At 27.1% G+C, this 15,903-nt stretch overlaps 2 protein-coding genes across 2 annotated transcripts; both read left to right on the plus strand.

Moving 5' to 3' along the window:
- The first annotated feature begins 1,837 nt into the window (after positions 1-1,837).
- LOC126897639 (protein Daple-like) lies at positions 1,838-13,418 on the plus strand. Its single transcript, XM_050671390.1, has 5 exons — positions 1,838-1,955; positions 9,586-9,711; positions 11,132-11,308; positions 12,935-13,090; positions 13,250-13,418. The coding sequence occupies exons 2-5, from the start codon at positions 9,679-9,681 to the stop codon at positions 13,295-13,297; spliced, it is 414 nt and encodes a 137-aa protein (XP_050527347.1). The 5' UTR covers positions 1,838-1,955; positions 9,586-9,678; the 3' UTR covers positions 13,298-13,418.
- Positions 1,973-8,677, plus strand: LOC126897638 (uncharacterized). The gene is made up of 4 exons (XM_050671389.1): positions 1,973-2,389; positions 2,667-2,729; positions 2,813-3,602; positions 3,694-8,677. Coding segments are annotated over exons 2-4 (5,733 nt in total). The 5' UTR covers positions 1,973-2,389; positions 2,667-2,727; the 3' UTR covers positions 8,635-8,677.
- Positions 13,419-15,903: the final 2,485 nt, after the last annotated feature.

A 15,903-nucleotide genomic window follows, 5' to 3' on the forward strand; every position in this document is an offset into this window, starting at 1 on the left:
AAAACTAATGAAAAACATAACATTAAGTATTATTTCTGGTCAGGGATGGACTGAGAGATATTCGAGCCAATGTGTTATAAACAATTCATTAAAAACGTAAATAATTACAAAGAGCTTAATATATGGTAGGCAATAGCAATGTTTAAGAATTAGAACAATTTAATTAATGGCCAAGATGGCCCATTGAAAAATTCATTATCTTTATGTGTTTAGCGTTGATAATGGTAATATTGTTTCCAAAATACAAATCCGCAACTTTTAGTAATTTTTCTGTTGGTTATGAGTTAAATATTTTTTGGTTTTAAATTAATAATATTTTTAATATATAGCTTTAATTATAAATAACACATTTCATCATATTAAAAAAATTACGTGCTAGAACAAAATACCTAATACATAGTAAGAAGATAACATGGTAAAAATGTACACAAATGTCAACGAAAAAGCTAATTGCAAACTAGTCTGTTTAAAATAAAATTTCTTAAATAACTAAGGAAAAACACTACAATCCACTTACTAGACAGGTATACAAATCAAATAGAAATTGTAAATAACATAGGCATATATTTTTATAATAATAGTAATGATGATAACTATAATAACCAGTTTAAAAAATATAAACTTAGACGTAAAAACGAAAATACACTTATTAATATAGATATAAACGAAGCCGAAAATATATTAATATCAGGATAACCTAGTTTTTATAAACAAATAAACACTTCTCAGTAGAATAAAGTGGTATCAAAAAATATAGAACTACTAATGATAACCTAAACAAAATCAAAGAAGAAATATATATCTCCAAAGCATACGACACAACTTGGTGGTATAAAATAATTGATAAAATTATCGAGTTTCTATATAAAAGTAATCTATTAGTAACACAACACGCAATGACGATGAAGAAAACAAAGAAGATGAAAAGAAAGGAACTTTAATACTACCGTACATACACGGAATCACTGACCACATTTCATGAATCGCTCAAAAACTTAAACTAAGAAATGTTTTTAAACCGAACACAATCGCAGGATCATTACTCCGAAACCCGAAAGATAAGCTACCAGAGATGCAAACACCCGGAGTATATGAAATATCGTGCTCTTGTGGTAAATCCTACATTGGACAAACAGGAAGAGATATTGCAACAAGAATAAAAGAACACGAAAAAGACGTGGATTACCAAAGGACAGAAAAATCCGCAATAGCCGAAAACGCTAAAAACAAAAAACATGACATCCAATTCGATAAAGTAAAAATACTAAACAAAAAAACTCATTTTGGCAAACGAATGTACAATAGAAATCGAAAAATGTCCAGAGAATTTCAACAGAGAAGACGGATGGAAAATAAGCAAAACTTGATTACCCATCTTACACCAGACAAAAAGAAAATCAACTAACAACACTGAAAACAGTTCAATCAAGAAAAGTTACTATCAACGTAATGGAAAACTGTCGGTGCAGAAAAGGAAGACCAAAATGCCAAGAATGTCAAAAACAAGAACAATAATCAAAAACAAAGTCGTCAACAAAAACAAGATACCGTAAACAACATGAGTCATAAACAGATATAATAAATAACCGATACAGTAAACAACTGATATGATAAACAACCAACGTATAAAAACAGACTGATAACAAGATAAGCCGCCAGTATAGTTTCAGCCACCGAGCAGTAACTATCGCTCCGAAGATGGACTCTGCAATGAGTCGGAAACGTCAGCAATCAACTGCAAACATGGATAAATCCTCAAGCTTTTCAAATAATATGACAATCCATGAAAGTTTCAACACAGTTAAATTATAATTTTTCTTCGATGTTCTTTCATNGTTAAATTATAATTTTTCTTCGATGTTCTTTCATAATAACGGAGTTCCTCTATGTTCTTTCTGTTACATTATTTTTTATCCCCTTTAATGATATAGCCATAGTCCATTTGCACGTAAAAGGTAGGTTGTCGGTACAATTTTTTGGAACGAAGTTCCTTATCGCGGGTTACGGTTTCCGCATGAGGGCTGCAGAAAAAAAGTGTAAAATTTTGGAGCGACAGAAAAAAGCGACAGTAACCAATCAGAATTGATCATTGACATTATGCCCCGCCCACATGCGCCGCATATAATTTTTCGGTCAAACAGAATTGATAACTGGCAGTCATATGATGTCCTGAAGCGCCCTAATATAGAGCTACAATAATAAGTTTATCCAAAAAAAAAAATGAAAAAGTCAAATGCAGATTATTGTAAAGAATACCGGCAGCGACAAAAGGAACTTAATAAGAGCAAAAAAAAAAAAGTTAATAATAAATCAAATGCACAATGTTGCAAAGAGTATAGGCTGCGACAAAAAGAAAAAAAAAAGCATTGGATTGTGATAAACTTGAGAGGTATAATATTTTTTTAGTTATTTAAAATTTTACCATGAGTCTAGCCAATTAATGTATGTAATAAGTAATAGTTCCCCAGTGAGTAACCACCATTTAATATATATTTTTCAAAAAATTAAATTTTGATATTTTAAAACCTTTATCTTATTCCAAGGGTCCTGAGTAAATTCCTAGGTATAAAATTACCACTTATACGTACTTTAACCAGCTAGGCTCTTGTCTAAAATTTATTATTGCGCTGTTTTACATTATAAATGATTAAATTTTAAAATTATAGTATTCAAAAAGGACCGAAATCTGGTATACTGAAGAAAAAAAAAGAAACCATTACTACACAAATGTAAATTATTATTAATGAGTCTATTTGATTTTATATTATTTTTGAAAAGTAAACATTTTTTTTTATTTTTTTTTCAATTGCAGGTCTATTGACAACCCAAATTACTCATTTAATTTCGATACTTACGAGCAAGGTCAAAATTGTTCAATGCCGAATATTATTTTAAATCAATTTTTCGACATTCCTGGCGATGGAAATTGTCTTTTCTATTCTTTAATTAAAGTAATGAACTTATCAATTTCCTCGCTAGAACTAAGAAAGCTACTCCTACAATCAGAATATTTGCACACATGCCAAAGTCCATCTAGTGCTCAGACAATATTAAGTAGTGCATCTGAGTATGGAGATTTGGACTGCATATTTATTTTTTCAAAAGAATACAATCAAAACATCTGCGTGCACTTTCATTTTTTTAACAGCGTCTCTAAAAAATCAGATGTCATATTTTGTCATTTTAAATCAAATTATTCATCAAATTTCATTCATCTGCATTTACAAAACAACCATTTCACACCATACATTGAAGTAGGCCAATTTATTTCGAACGATAGAGTTAATGATCATGAAATGGTTGATCTATCTATTGAAACAGATTTAAATAGTGTTAACAACGATGATGATAATGTAGATTGCGAAAACAATGACGATGGCAATAATAACGACGAAGAAAACATGCCAATTGACGAAGCTACAGTTACTTTACCAATTTACACACGCTATTATGAACATGCGAATGGTCACTTACAATTTCACCGTAAATTTAAAAACAATTCTTTCGGACATTCCTGTGCTGTTTGTAATAGGCTTTGGTGGAAAGGTGATCTAAAGAATACGACTGATGCTCATGCAGATATTCTACAGAATATATTGCCGGTAATTTTTTTTTTTTATAATTACAATTTCATTAATTTTTAATATTATTTTTCTTCAAATTTTTTAAAATTTACATTAATTTTTTTTTTAGAATTTTAATATTGGTTCCACTTTTAAAATCTGTTCAACGTGTAGAAGTGCTTTAGACAAGGGAAAAATCCCATTATTATCAACGTACAACGGTTTTTCATACCCAAAAATTCCACTTCATTTGCCTAAATTAAATATTATTGAACAGCGGCTAATTTCACCAAGAATACCATTTATGCAGATACGGAGATTGAGGCACATGAATGGACAGTATGGTATTTATGGACAAATAATTAATGTTCCTGTTAAAGTTGATACTATGGTAAAGCAGTTACCCAGAAATCTCGAAGATGATCATTGTTTTTATGTTCATTTAAAAAAAAAATTAATTCATAAAAGCAGCTACGTCCATGGGCTAGTTAGTAAAAAGAACATCAAAGAATGGTTATCTTATTTGGTAAAAACACCACTTTACATTCATGAAAATATTACCATCAGTGAAGCATTTCTGAATAATTATTCAGATACTGAAATTAATAATGATATTTCAATTGAAGAATACAGTGAACATGTTCCAATTGAAGATAATCTGACTGCTCAGCAACAAACTATGTTATGGAATGAAGATGAAATGTTACTAATGGCACCAGGCGAAAAAAGTGCCCCAAAAAGTCTTTTATTTGACCAGTATGCTGAAGAGCTTTCATACCCTACGATTTATGGTGGACAGTTCAGAAATTATAAAGAGGGATGCAATGTAACTTCTTTTATGCAAGCTACCAGCGAACTACGACGTGCAGATCGCCGTGCCACAGACCCTCAACATCTTTTGTATGTAGCAGCAAAAATTATGAGACAACGAGTTAGCAGCTCTGTAAACGTTGCTTTTAAACATGTTGGAAGCAATACTAAAATTACTAAAGCAGACATTCAATCTGAAGAATACATTAATTGTTGTATAGAAAGTAATCTCGCATTTCTTCGATGTATACCAAACTCTGCTTGGTATTGGACTGAACGGAAAAAAGAACTTTTTGCTATGATTAGGCAATTAGGAGCACCGACTGCTTTCATGACACTTAGTGCAAATGAAACAGGATGGACAGATTTACTAAAAATACTATATAAACTTAAAAATAATGGAGTGGATATTTGTGATGAATTTTTATCAAAAATGTCTTATGTACAAAAAGCTGAACTAGTTAATGAAGATGCAATTACTTGTGCTATTTATTTCAACAAGCTAGTAAATTGCCTAATGAGTATTTTACAAAGTAAAAGAGGCAATCCATTTGGTAAATATAGAGTGTGTCATTTTTTTAAACGTATTGAATTTCAACATCGAGGAAGTCCACATGCTCATATACTTTTATGGTTTGATAATGCGCCTGAAGATTTACTAAATAACACTCGAGATTTTATCGAAATGGTAGACTCATTAATTTCGGTATCTGAATCAGAGGCATCCGGAAATATTAAATTACAAACACACAAACACACTTTTACATGTTACAAAAACATGAATCCTGCAAAAAAAAACAATTGCCGTTTTGGAGCGCCATTCTTACCATTTCGGAGGACAATAACGTTACGGCCAATGAAAAATACAGATTCAAATTACTCTGTTGAAAAATTTCAAGAATATAAGAGACATTACAAGTTACTTACAAATAATTTAGCTAATTTTGATTACAAAGATTTTGATGAGTTTTATTCGAAAAATAATATTATCTCAGATCAACATTATCACGATATTATTTGTGCTGGCATTGTTCGACCAAAGTTATTTTACAAAAGGCTGCCAACTGAAAAGTGGCATAATCCTTTTAATCCATTTGTATTTCATTGTTTAAAATCTAATATGGATTTTCAAATTATTCAAGACGAATATGCTTGTGCTGCTTATGTCGTTGAGTATGTTAATAAACATAATAGAGGCATCAGTAATTTACAACGATTAATTATTGAAACTATGGACGAGCATCCTGAGTTTGATATCGTTGATATCACTAAAAAATTAAGTATTGATATACTCAATTCTGTAGAAATGCCAGCACAAGAAGCAGCTTGGTATTTACTGCGAGAACCAATGGCAAAAGCATCTATAATATCTGCTTACATTCCAACCATTTATCCGAACGAACGTCAAAGAATAAGAAAATCAATGAAAGAGTTAAGCGAGTTAGGTGACGATTGTACAAATATTTGGAAAGATAATTGGTTTGACAAATATGAAAAAAGACCTAATACTTTAGAAGATGTAACATTAGCTCAATTTGTCGCAAATTATGATAAAAATAAAAAAGGAGAGTTCAGAAAAAGGAAACAGCCAAGAATTATTAGATATCGCAATTATGACATGGCAAAAGATTTCAATGATTACAGAAGAGAAATGGTGTTACTTTACATTCCATTTAGAAGTGAAGACTATGAAATTCTTGCTGAAAATAAATTTATTAAAATTTATGAAGATAATAAAGACCTCATATTACAACGCAGAAAAGAATTTGAATCGAACTTGGACATAGAAAAGACCCTTGAAATTTGCAGACAATTAGGCAGATATGACGATGATGACAATGAAGGTGAACAGCTTAGAGATGAGGCCAGAGTCTTATTTAATGATGATCCATATGAAAGGCTACTGCAAGATGTTGACTCTTCCATCAATGCTGACATACAAAACGCCACAATCCAAAAACTCGGCGCCATCGCAAAAAAAAGAGAAAATCTGATGGACACAAAACAGTTTAATGAACTTATGAGATCAACGAATAGTAAGCAAAAAGAGCTCTTAATGCATATTATATCTCATCTGCAAACTCCAGATACTCAGCCATTTCAAATTTTTTTCACTGGTCCAGCTGGTAGTGGTAAGACTTTTGTAATAAGACTAATAATGGACATCTACAATCGTTTTACTAACACTGATGGTTACTGCAATGCATATATAACTTGCGCATCTACTGGAAAAGCTGCTGTGGCGATAGATGGAACAACAGTTCACACTGCTCTTAAAATTTCGATTTCAAAACTATTGCCGTTATCATCGGAAATGTTGCATTTATACAGATCTCTCTTTAGATACGTGAGAGTAATGATTATTGACGAAATCAGTATGATTAGTGCAGAACTTTTAGCTAAGATTGATATGCGTTTGAAACAAATTACCGGAAATAAAACTGCTGATTTTGGTGGTATTGATATCATTTTAATAGGTGACTTGCGTCAAGCTCCACCAGTAAGATCTACATTAATTTATAAACCAATTAAAACACGGATGGTTGGTCCACATTTGTGGCGAGGTCTCAAATTTTTTGAATTAACAGAAATAATGAGACAAGCCAATGCTACATTTTCATCAATTCTTACGAAAATTGGAAACGGAGACGTTTTAAAACAGTCCGAGTTAGACCTCATTGAATCGAGATTTTTCACAAAAGCTGAAGCAAATCGTTTATGTCCAAACGGACTCCGGTTATTTCATACTAATACTGCTGTTAATCATTACAATAACACAGTTTTAGAAAACTATCCAGATAAAGTTATTTCTACAGCTACAGATGTCATTACTGGATCCAAAAATGCTGAGCATGAAGCGTCCATTCGAGTGGCGTTACATAAAAAATCAGTAATTGATACTGGTGGATTACCTTACCAAATAAATTTAGTAAAAGGAAAAAAATATCTTATAACTACCAACATTGATGTTACTGATGGATTAGTCAATGGCGCTGTTGATAAGTTGGTTCACATAGATTTTAACAAAGACAACATTCCTTGTCGTCTTTGGTTAGAATTTAGTTCAATCAAAGTTGGTAGAAAAAGAAGAAAAAAATATGCTTCATTGGCTGTTCAAAGCAAAATTGGTAAGCGTGCTGTTCCCATTGAGTTGCGTACATCAAACATTACTTGGACACGAAATAAATCTGTTATTGTCAAGCGAAAACACTTTCCAGTATTAGCGGCATCTGCAATGACCATTCATAAATCCCAAGGTGGAAGTTTTGACCAAGTGGTTTATGAATATGACAAAAAACATCCACAACAACTTGTTTATGTCGCACTATCTCGGGTTACAAGTATTGACGGTTTATTTATTGTTACCCCAGATGACGACTCAACCAAATTCCGATTTCATCATAATCGAGTGCAAGCGACATCTACGGTTTCTTTAAATCAAGAGTTTGAAAGGCTATCCTTAAATTTATTACAAACTAAAACTCAGGCCATCATTGATTTTATTAGTAGTAAAAAAGGTCTGTCTTTATGCACTTTGAACATTCAAAGTCTTAAAGCACACAGAAATGACTTAATTGATATGGTTACCGAAAAAGTCAATTTTTTACTACTCTCAGAAACGTGGTCGAATAATCAAGAAGAACTTAATAATATATCTAATTTTAACTGTATTGCTCATTTTAAACGTAGCAATACCACTGCTGCAGCTGGAGTTGCTATATATCAAAATAAGAAAGATAAAACCAATATAGTAACAACTCAAAACATGGAGGTCATAGCACATAACGATCAACAAAATATCGTGAGAAGTTCCAGTGTTGCGGATATTTGTGCCACAGAGTGTATTATGGGTAATGGTCTTAAATTGGTTATAGCCGTTATCTATGTGTCACCTGGTCAGAAAATTAAAGATATTAAGGAATTTATTCATAAAGCACTTTTTGAATATACTGAGGAAGCTTCTGAGTGTTTTGCAGAGTATAATAAAAATTTACATAAATTGCCATTAATTTTATCTGGTGATTTCAATATTGACTTCTCAAATGAAAAATCAAAACCACTAGTTCAATTTCTTTTTGAAAAATTTAACTTGAGAATCAACAATGATCCAAATGTTTCAACAACAAGATTCAATACCACCATTGATGCAGTGTTTTCAAGATACTTACGAAAGATAGAATCTCAAATTTATGTTTCTTATTTTAGTTATCACAAACCAATTATCTCCATCATAGAAAGTTGTGATTTAAATAAAATTTAAATTTGTAAATATATAATAATAAACAATAATAATTACAGTTATAGCACTAAATTTTACTTTTAAATAATGTGCTTGTAAAAATATATAATTACATTACATGTATATTGTTGTTGATTTAAATAATAAAAATACAAATACTATAATTTAAACAAGTGTTCTGTTATAATTTTTTTTCAAGAGAATACATAAATATAATATTATCAATTGTTTAAGCTTACTTTTTTTTTTTTTTATTTTTTCATCCTTATTAATAATATACAGTTGAAATTCTTTTCCTCATGATAGTCCAGAGACATGAAATTGGAACTTCGTTCCTACCGTGGATCCCACGATCCACACTCAGTTTTTTTTATTATAATTTTATAGAACATAACATAAGCTTTAATTTGATATATGTTTAAACGGTGGAGTATTTCCGGAACATTTCTACAAGTTATGTTGAAAAAGCTAGTATTTGTAAAAAGTGGCTATTTGAAATCCCCACCTGTGAGGAGGTCTAACACTTAACCTTAAAAAAAATGATATCAAATGAAAGTGAAATATCTAAGGTTTCAATATAAAAAAAAATTATGTTGATTTGTTAATTTTTGAAAAAGTTATAAAAATTTGATAAAAAAAAAGGTAAAAAACCCATTTAAGCTAATTGAAAATTTTCAAAGTCAATTTTCTCGACTTAGGGGGGGGCATTGGCAAAAAATTCCAAATACGTCTGATTCTGTATTCAATATAGATTAGATCTATATAAATTTTATGAAAATCGATGACCCCATCACCGTGACCTCCATTTGTGAGCTAAATTCTATAAGATTTATATTAACTATTCCTAAAGTTTCTTTAAATTTTTAAATTAAAGATGTTAATTATATGTTAAGTTATTTAAATTTCATCTTGTATTATATATATTTTTTTTAATATTAATATTGAAAATTATGATTTAATTGTGTAATATAGGATACAGATCAGAAACTAGAATCAATTCAATTAGAATTTACCTACATTTTAACTACTAAGCTAGAATCTCAGAGAAAATTTTTTGAAAACCAAATGAAACAATTTGAAGAAAACAACTATGCACAAGTATTCAGACTAAAATTTTATTAGCTTAAGTTATAATTCTTAAACTTGTTACGAGATGGGCCAATATTACAAATGTTGTATGTTGTCCTTTCACAAATGTTTTCAGCAATATCACAGGAAAGATAATAATAAAAAAAGTAATATTAAACAAATAATTTCAATTTTATAATTGCACCAAGGCATGGATTGTAATAACTGTATAAAACGAAGTGATTGTTTAACTATAATTAATTACAAAAATATGACTTATAAAAATAATATAACTTTTTCTTTTGAAATTTCATAGAATCTTTTTTTTCAATTATAGAGTGTAATTAAAAAAAAAAAAAAAATTGGACATGTATCCTCTTTCCACTTCAAATTTAATCAACATAAGGTTTTAAATGGATATGTATATGTAAAATCAGTTAAAAATGAGAAAATTATTTAATTAAAAAAATTACAGGTTGTTAAAAATATTTGAACTAGTATTTTAAAAGGTATTAATACTTCAATAAAAGTTGTTTCTTTTAATATTAGCCACTCAATTTTTCTTAATAATAACTTTTTTATGAATTTTTATTTGGCTTTTGTTAGTTAGATATCTATATTTATTTATCTGTTATAAAATATTTTTCATGTTTATCTTTTATGTCTTATAGGGTCAATTTTATTTTTTCAAATGGAAACATACATATTTAACTAGATTATTAAATAGAAAATGATCTAATTAAGAAAGTGACTGGTCAATAACAACTTTTGGACCAGTATTTCAGAAGTTATTAATAATTTAAAGTAATGACTGGAGTTGAGAAGTGGGTGCTGCTATTTTTATCACTTATATATTGTGGTCTCGCTCTTAAACCCACCTACGTATAAAAATGTTAATAACTTCTGAAAAAGTTTTTCAGTGTGATCAGTCATTTTCTTAATTAGAACATTTTATATTTTATAAGCTGTTTAAACATATATGCTGTCATTTAAAGAATAAAGTTGACACTCCTATAAGACATAAGGGATGAACATAAAAAATATTTTATAATACATAAATCAATACATATAAGTAACTAACAAAAGCCAAAAAAATTATTATCTTAAGAGAAATAGAGTGCTTAATGTTAAAAGTATCGCTCTGTATAAAGACCTGATGTATAGAGCGGACCTGTTTATTTTTATATCTAGGCTTTTAAAAACTCGACTATTTTACTAGGCAATNTTAGGCTTTTAGAAACTCGACTATTTTACTAGGCAAAATTGATTTTCCTGTCCTCTCTGACACAAGTTATAGCTTTTTGAGACGACTTTAAACATAATTAAATAATAATAATAATAATACAGTAATTCATTTAAAAATGATTATTAAAATTACATTTTATTACAATTTAATTGATATTACAAGTGGTAATAATATAATTAAAAATTGTATATATTTTTATTTTAGGTTAGTAAAATTCAATCAAAGGCTAATACTGCAACTGAAGAAAACAAAAAATTGAAAAAAATTATTCATGGTACAAATAAAGATAGTGACATTTTAGAAAAAAAAGTGGAAGAAAACAAGAATCTTTTAGAACGTATCAATACTATTAATAAAGAAAAACTTAATTTAGAAAAAAAAGTATATGACTTATCATTAAATTTAAAAATCTTTATTATGACCATAATATTTATTATGTTATATTTTATCTATACAAGGGTGTGTTTAAAATTGTATAATGGGAGGTTATAAGTAACATTTTTAAGATTTACTTATTTTGAGCTGATTATGACCAATAAAAGATATTAATAGTTTTATATCATCTTTGCATGTTAATGGGAGGATATTTACTAGTGATGGGAAATATCAAATAGTAACTATCGAACTATTCGATAGTCATTCAAAAACTATTAGAAAAGTAAAAATATTCGATAGTCTATTCGAATAGTTTTTAAAACTATTCGGTAGCTCCATTCGAATAGCTTAGAAAATATTTGATAGTTTATGCTAAAAATAAAATATTCGGTGGTATAAACACAATTCGAATAGTTAATTGATAGTTTAAGATATTTGAAAATGCCCATCACTATTTTTTTTTTTATCATTAATTCTATCCTATTTATAATTGTAGTACGCTGAATAAATAGTTTTAAACAATACTATTTAGATCGTTAGTGTTATTAAAACAGTAAAACTATAAATCTGACTATAATTTAACATAAGACCAATATTTTAGAAAATTTAACTTTACATATTTTTTTTTTACAAAAAATTTTGCTGTAAAATGATTATTTCGAAAATGAAGAATGATTTATATTAAAAAAATGAATTTTAGCAAATTATTTTTTTGAGCAAGTAAAAATAATTTTAGAAAATTTTTGTAAATACCATTTTAAAAGAAAATATTAAAATCTATCATTTATATTCTATACATTGTTACATTAAGTGTGTTAGTTTTAAAAATAATAATCTTAAAATGAAAAATTCCTTTTTTGAGCGAATTTTCAACCCCGATTTGGACCTGAAGGAGATAAGATATCAAAACAAAATTTTACACAAATAACTTTCATATAATAAAAAACAAAATTGGTGGGTATGGATGTAAAATAAGAGCCACCCTAATATATACCTGCGACTCACACCAGTTCATTTTTTAAAATGCTGTAACTTCTGAAATACTAGTCCAGAAGTTGTTATCGATTAGTCATTTTATTAATAATATTATTATCTATCCTATAAGTTAATTAATTTCCATTTGAAAAAATAAAGTTGATACACTTACAAGGTATAAGGGATGAACTTAAAATGAAATTAATATTGAATTGACCCATATTTATCAGTTTTTACCAATGACTCACAAACTAAAAATAAATAAAATGGTACTTTTGACTATTATTAATTGTATAATAATTTATTTTAAATATTTGTTAATTATCTTCTTATTATAATTAAGTGTACTTAATAAAAATTTTAGATAGAACTATTCGAATATTTTTTGAAACCATTCTCTAGGCCACTCGAATATTTTTTAAATCTATTCGTTAATTTATTCGAATAGTATTAAAAACTATTCGACAGTTTATGCTAAAAATAAACTATTCGGTTGTATAAAAACAATTCAAATAGTTATTCGATAGTTTAAAATATTCGAAAATGCCCATCACTAAAATTTACTTATGTGCGTATTTATAGTACTCCACTGCAAATATCCATTGTTTTTTTTTTCCTGTAAATTTAATTATACTAATTTTTTGTAATTATTTATAGATAAAAAACTTGAATATTAAATTAGAACAAACAAAGAGTAAATTAGATGAAGAATCCCAGATAAATTTTGCTTTACAGAAAAATCAAGTTGAGTGGCAAGTGAAATTTTCTCAATTAGAAAAAGAATTTACAAATTATAAAACTGTTAAAGACCAAGTAAACAAAATATATATGTTTTACATAACATTGGTAATAAAAATGGTTAAATAGTGTAATTTTGAAGAAAAAACTTTCTATCCATTTTTTTTTGCGAAGAATTTCATTTAGTTTAGGTGGCTATCTATTTTTTAATCATTTTTATGATACTTTTTCTAGGAAATTACTGAATTAAAAGAGCAAGTAAGGCACCTTATTTTTTTTTAGAAGCTCAAAATACAATTGATAAGAGTGATTGTCGAGAAGATATTTTAAATGGATCTTTGATTGTTGATGATCAAAATACTAAAGCAGGTTCTAGTAAATCACGTAATCATAAAAAACAAAGGTAATTTGTAGTTATTTCCTGAAATACATATGAAATATGTGATTTTAAATGTATTCCTAAATATAGATATTTAGTAATATATTATTTTAAATTTAATTTGTTATTAATAAATAATATAAAATTTTCTATCTTGTATCTAATTTAGTTTTTTTATTTATTTTAAACAAATGATTGAAAAATTTGATGTATGTAATATGTTCGTTAAATTTTAAATATTACTAAAAATAATTTAATAGCACAACTTTTTTATAAATCCAATTCAATTTTCATATTTAATACATTCATTTGGATTAATTATCAACAAAAATGTTATTCCAATTGCAGCCATGTACTAATTTATGATTTTATTTTTTTGCTGTAAAGTAATGTCAGTAGATATTAAAATTAATAAGTATTATTGAATAACCAGGATGAGAAGGAGAATAATTCAATTTTTTTTTAACAATAATTGAATTATATTATGTTTACAATACATTATTTGGAAATCGTATACTATAAAATTAATAAACATAAGAAAATAAAACATTATAAATAATGTAACAGAATCTGTCAATAACTAATGCCAATTTTTGTCGTTCATTAAAATAGTTAACCTGTATATTTATGTCTTCGTTTCCACATAAAATGTGATTTTCAGCAAATGAACCCTGTTAAGTAATATTTTTAGTAAAAAAATGAAAAACAAATATATATTTATAAGGTGATTTATGAAGATATGACAAACTTAATAACTTTCAATCTAGTAAATATTTTACTATATTTTATTTTTCGAACAATTGTTTAACTTTTTGTATACAATGATTATAGACTTGTTTTAAAATGTTTATTATAAAATTTCTAAATTGTAATCTTTATTAATATTAATAAAATAACAATCATTTTAACATAAAATATTTTTTTTTATTTATCAAAAATATATTTCAACGGTTTTGTAAAATGTCAAATCTGTCGTTTGTCAATGAAATTTAGGAAAATATTTGGTATCAAAATCTTTTATTAATGTTAATTAATTAAATTATTAAAGCATTCAAATTTTTTTTAAGGATTTAATAAAAATTTGAATTTATTGTGTATATTTTATAGTACCAAATGATAGTCATATTATAAAGAAAGCGATAGAAGTATATGAAATATTTTCACAAATATTTTAAATTTTTTTGTTGAAAATTATAAATTGCTTGAATATCTGAATTAAAAAAAAAATTGAATAATTAGTTATCTATTTTATTCTTTATACATTTGAATGCATCAATAATAGCTATTTGGTTTTGAATATTAGTTATTTATAGCTACTTAAATTTTATTGTTATTTTAAGTATGGATACATTACATCATGTTTATTTTTACCAAGTTATTGTACTCGTTAAAAAATATTGTGAATATATTAAACTCTACATTTTTTTTAATGTAATTTATTAAGCAAATTTTTTTTAAAATATTTTAACATAATTATTCATAAAAGTGAATAATAAATATTTTTGTACTTTTCATCATTTTATTTGTCACATAATTTTATATATATTATACAGCTCTGTCAAGCTAGTTAAAATTAAAAAGTCTTTAAAACTTTAAAAAAGTCTCATAGTGTTAAATTTTGGTTCACATCTTTATAACTTCGTTCTTAATAATATCTAAAAATTATATTGATATCTTGTATGCTTTTAAGGTTATTTGAATTGAAAAGTAAAAAAAAACCTTTTTTTGATTTCCCCTTTAAATTTTTATTCTACGGTAAAAAGTTTCAAATAAAAATAATAGAAAAAATGTATTATCTATAAAAGAGGTTATTTAATATTTATATGTAGAACCTATAAATGTGGAATCTTAGGATAAGGGTGGCCGACCCCAAGTAGTTGGGATTAAGACAAAGAAAAAGAAAAAGATTATCAGAAATTCCGGTGGCAATTGACATAATATGATTGTTGTTTGGGAATGTACAATTCAGCGTTTAGTTTGGTTTAAACAATATAGTGTCAAATCAATTACCTACTCTATCGGTTGTATATTAATATACACTACACTTTAATGATACAATAAATAAATAAACTCACACATACACACGTATGCATTTATAACATTGTGTCTAATGTAAGTGTAACATGATAAAAAGTAACCGTAAAATGAAAAAAATGGAATATAAATTTTAGTACTCATATTAAATATAATGGAACTCGAAAAATATTTGTTTAAATGAAAAAATATAAGAAAATTTTTTTGTTTATAATTGTCTTTTAAACAACTTTTGTACGAAACTTTTTTTGTAAGTTGAATATTTTTTGAAAAAATTAAAAAAGCTCATATTTTTGAACTTTTGCGAGGCTGTAAAAAAAAAGCTCAATTTCAATCAATGAGGACTATTAGTATGTCATTATACATATTTTAATTCAACTATTAATAAAACAAAATTTGGTTGGGAATTTTTTAAGAAATTTTTCCTTTGTTGACTGGCCTAGATGTCAATTTTAAACTTGTAATTGAGCTAAAA

This window comes from Daktulosphaira vitifoliae, unplaced genomic scaffold (assembly GCF_025091365.1).
Source record: "Daktulosphaira vitifoliae isolate Bord-2020 unplaced genomic scaffold, ASM2509136v1 Scaffold_2, whole genome shotgun sequence".
Lineage (NCBI taxonomy): Eukaryota > Metazoa > Arthropoda > Insecta > Hemiptera > Phylloxeridae > Daktulosphaira > Daktulosphaira vitifoliae.

What these genes read in the sequence shown, in the direction of transcription:
- LOC126897639 (XM_050671390.1), top strand. Translation starts at nt 9,679, where the DNA reads ATGAAACAATTTGAAGAAAACAACTATGCACAA. An exon ending in AAGAAAACAACTATGCACAA is followed by an intron (nt 9,712 to 11,131) that starts GTATTCAGACTA and finishes TTTTTATTTTAG; the next exon opens with GTTAGTAAAATTCAATCAAA. An exon ending in ATAAAACTGTTAAAGACCAA is followed by an intron (nt 13,091 to 13,249) that starts GTAAACAAAATA and finishes TACTTTTTCTAG; the next exon opens with GAAATTACTGAATTAAAAGA.
- LOC126897638 (XM_050671389.1), top strand. An exon ending in TTCTACAGAATATATTGCCG is followed by an intron (nt 3,603 to 3,693) that starts GTAATTTTTTTT and finishes TTTTTTTTTTAG; the next exon opens with AATTTTAATATTGGTTCCAC.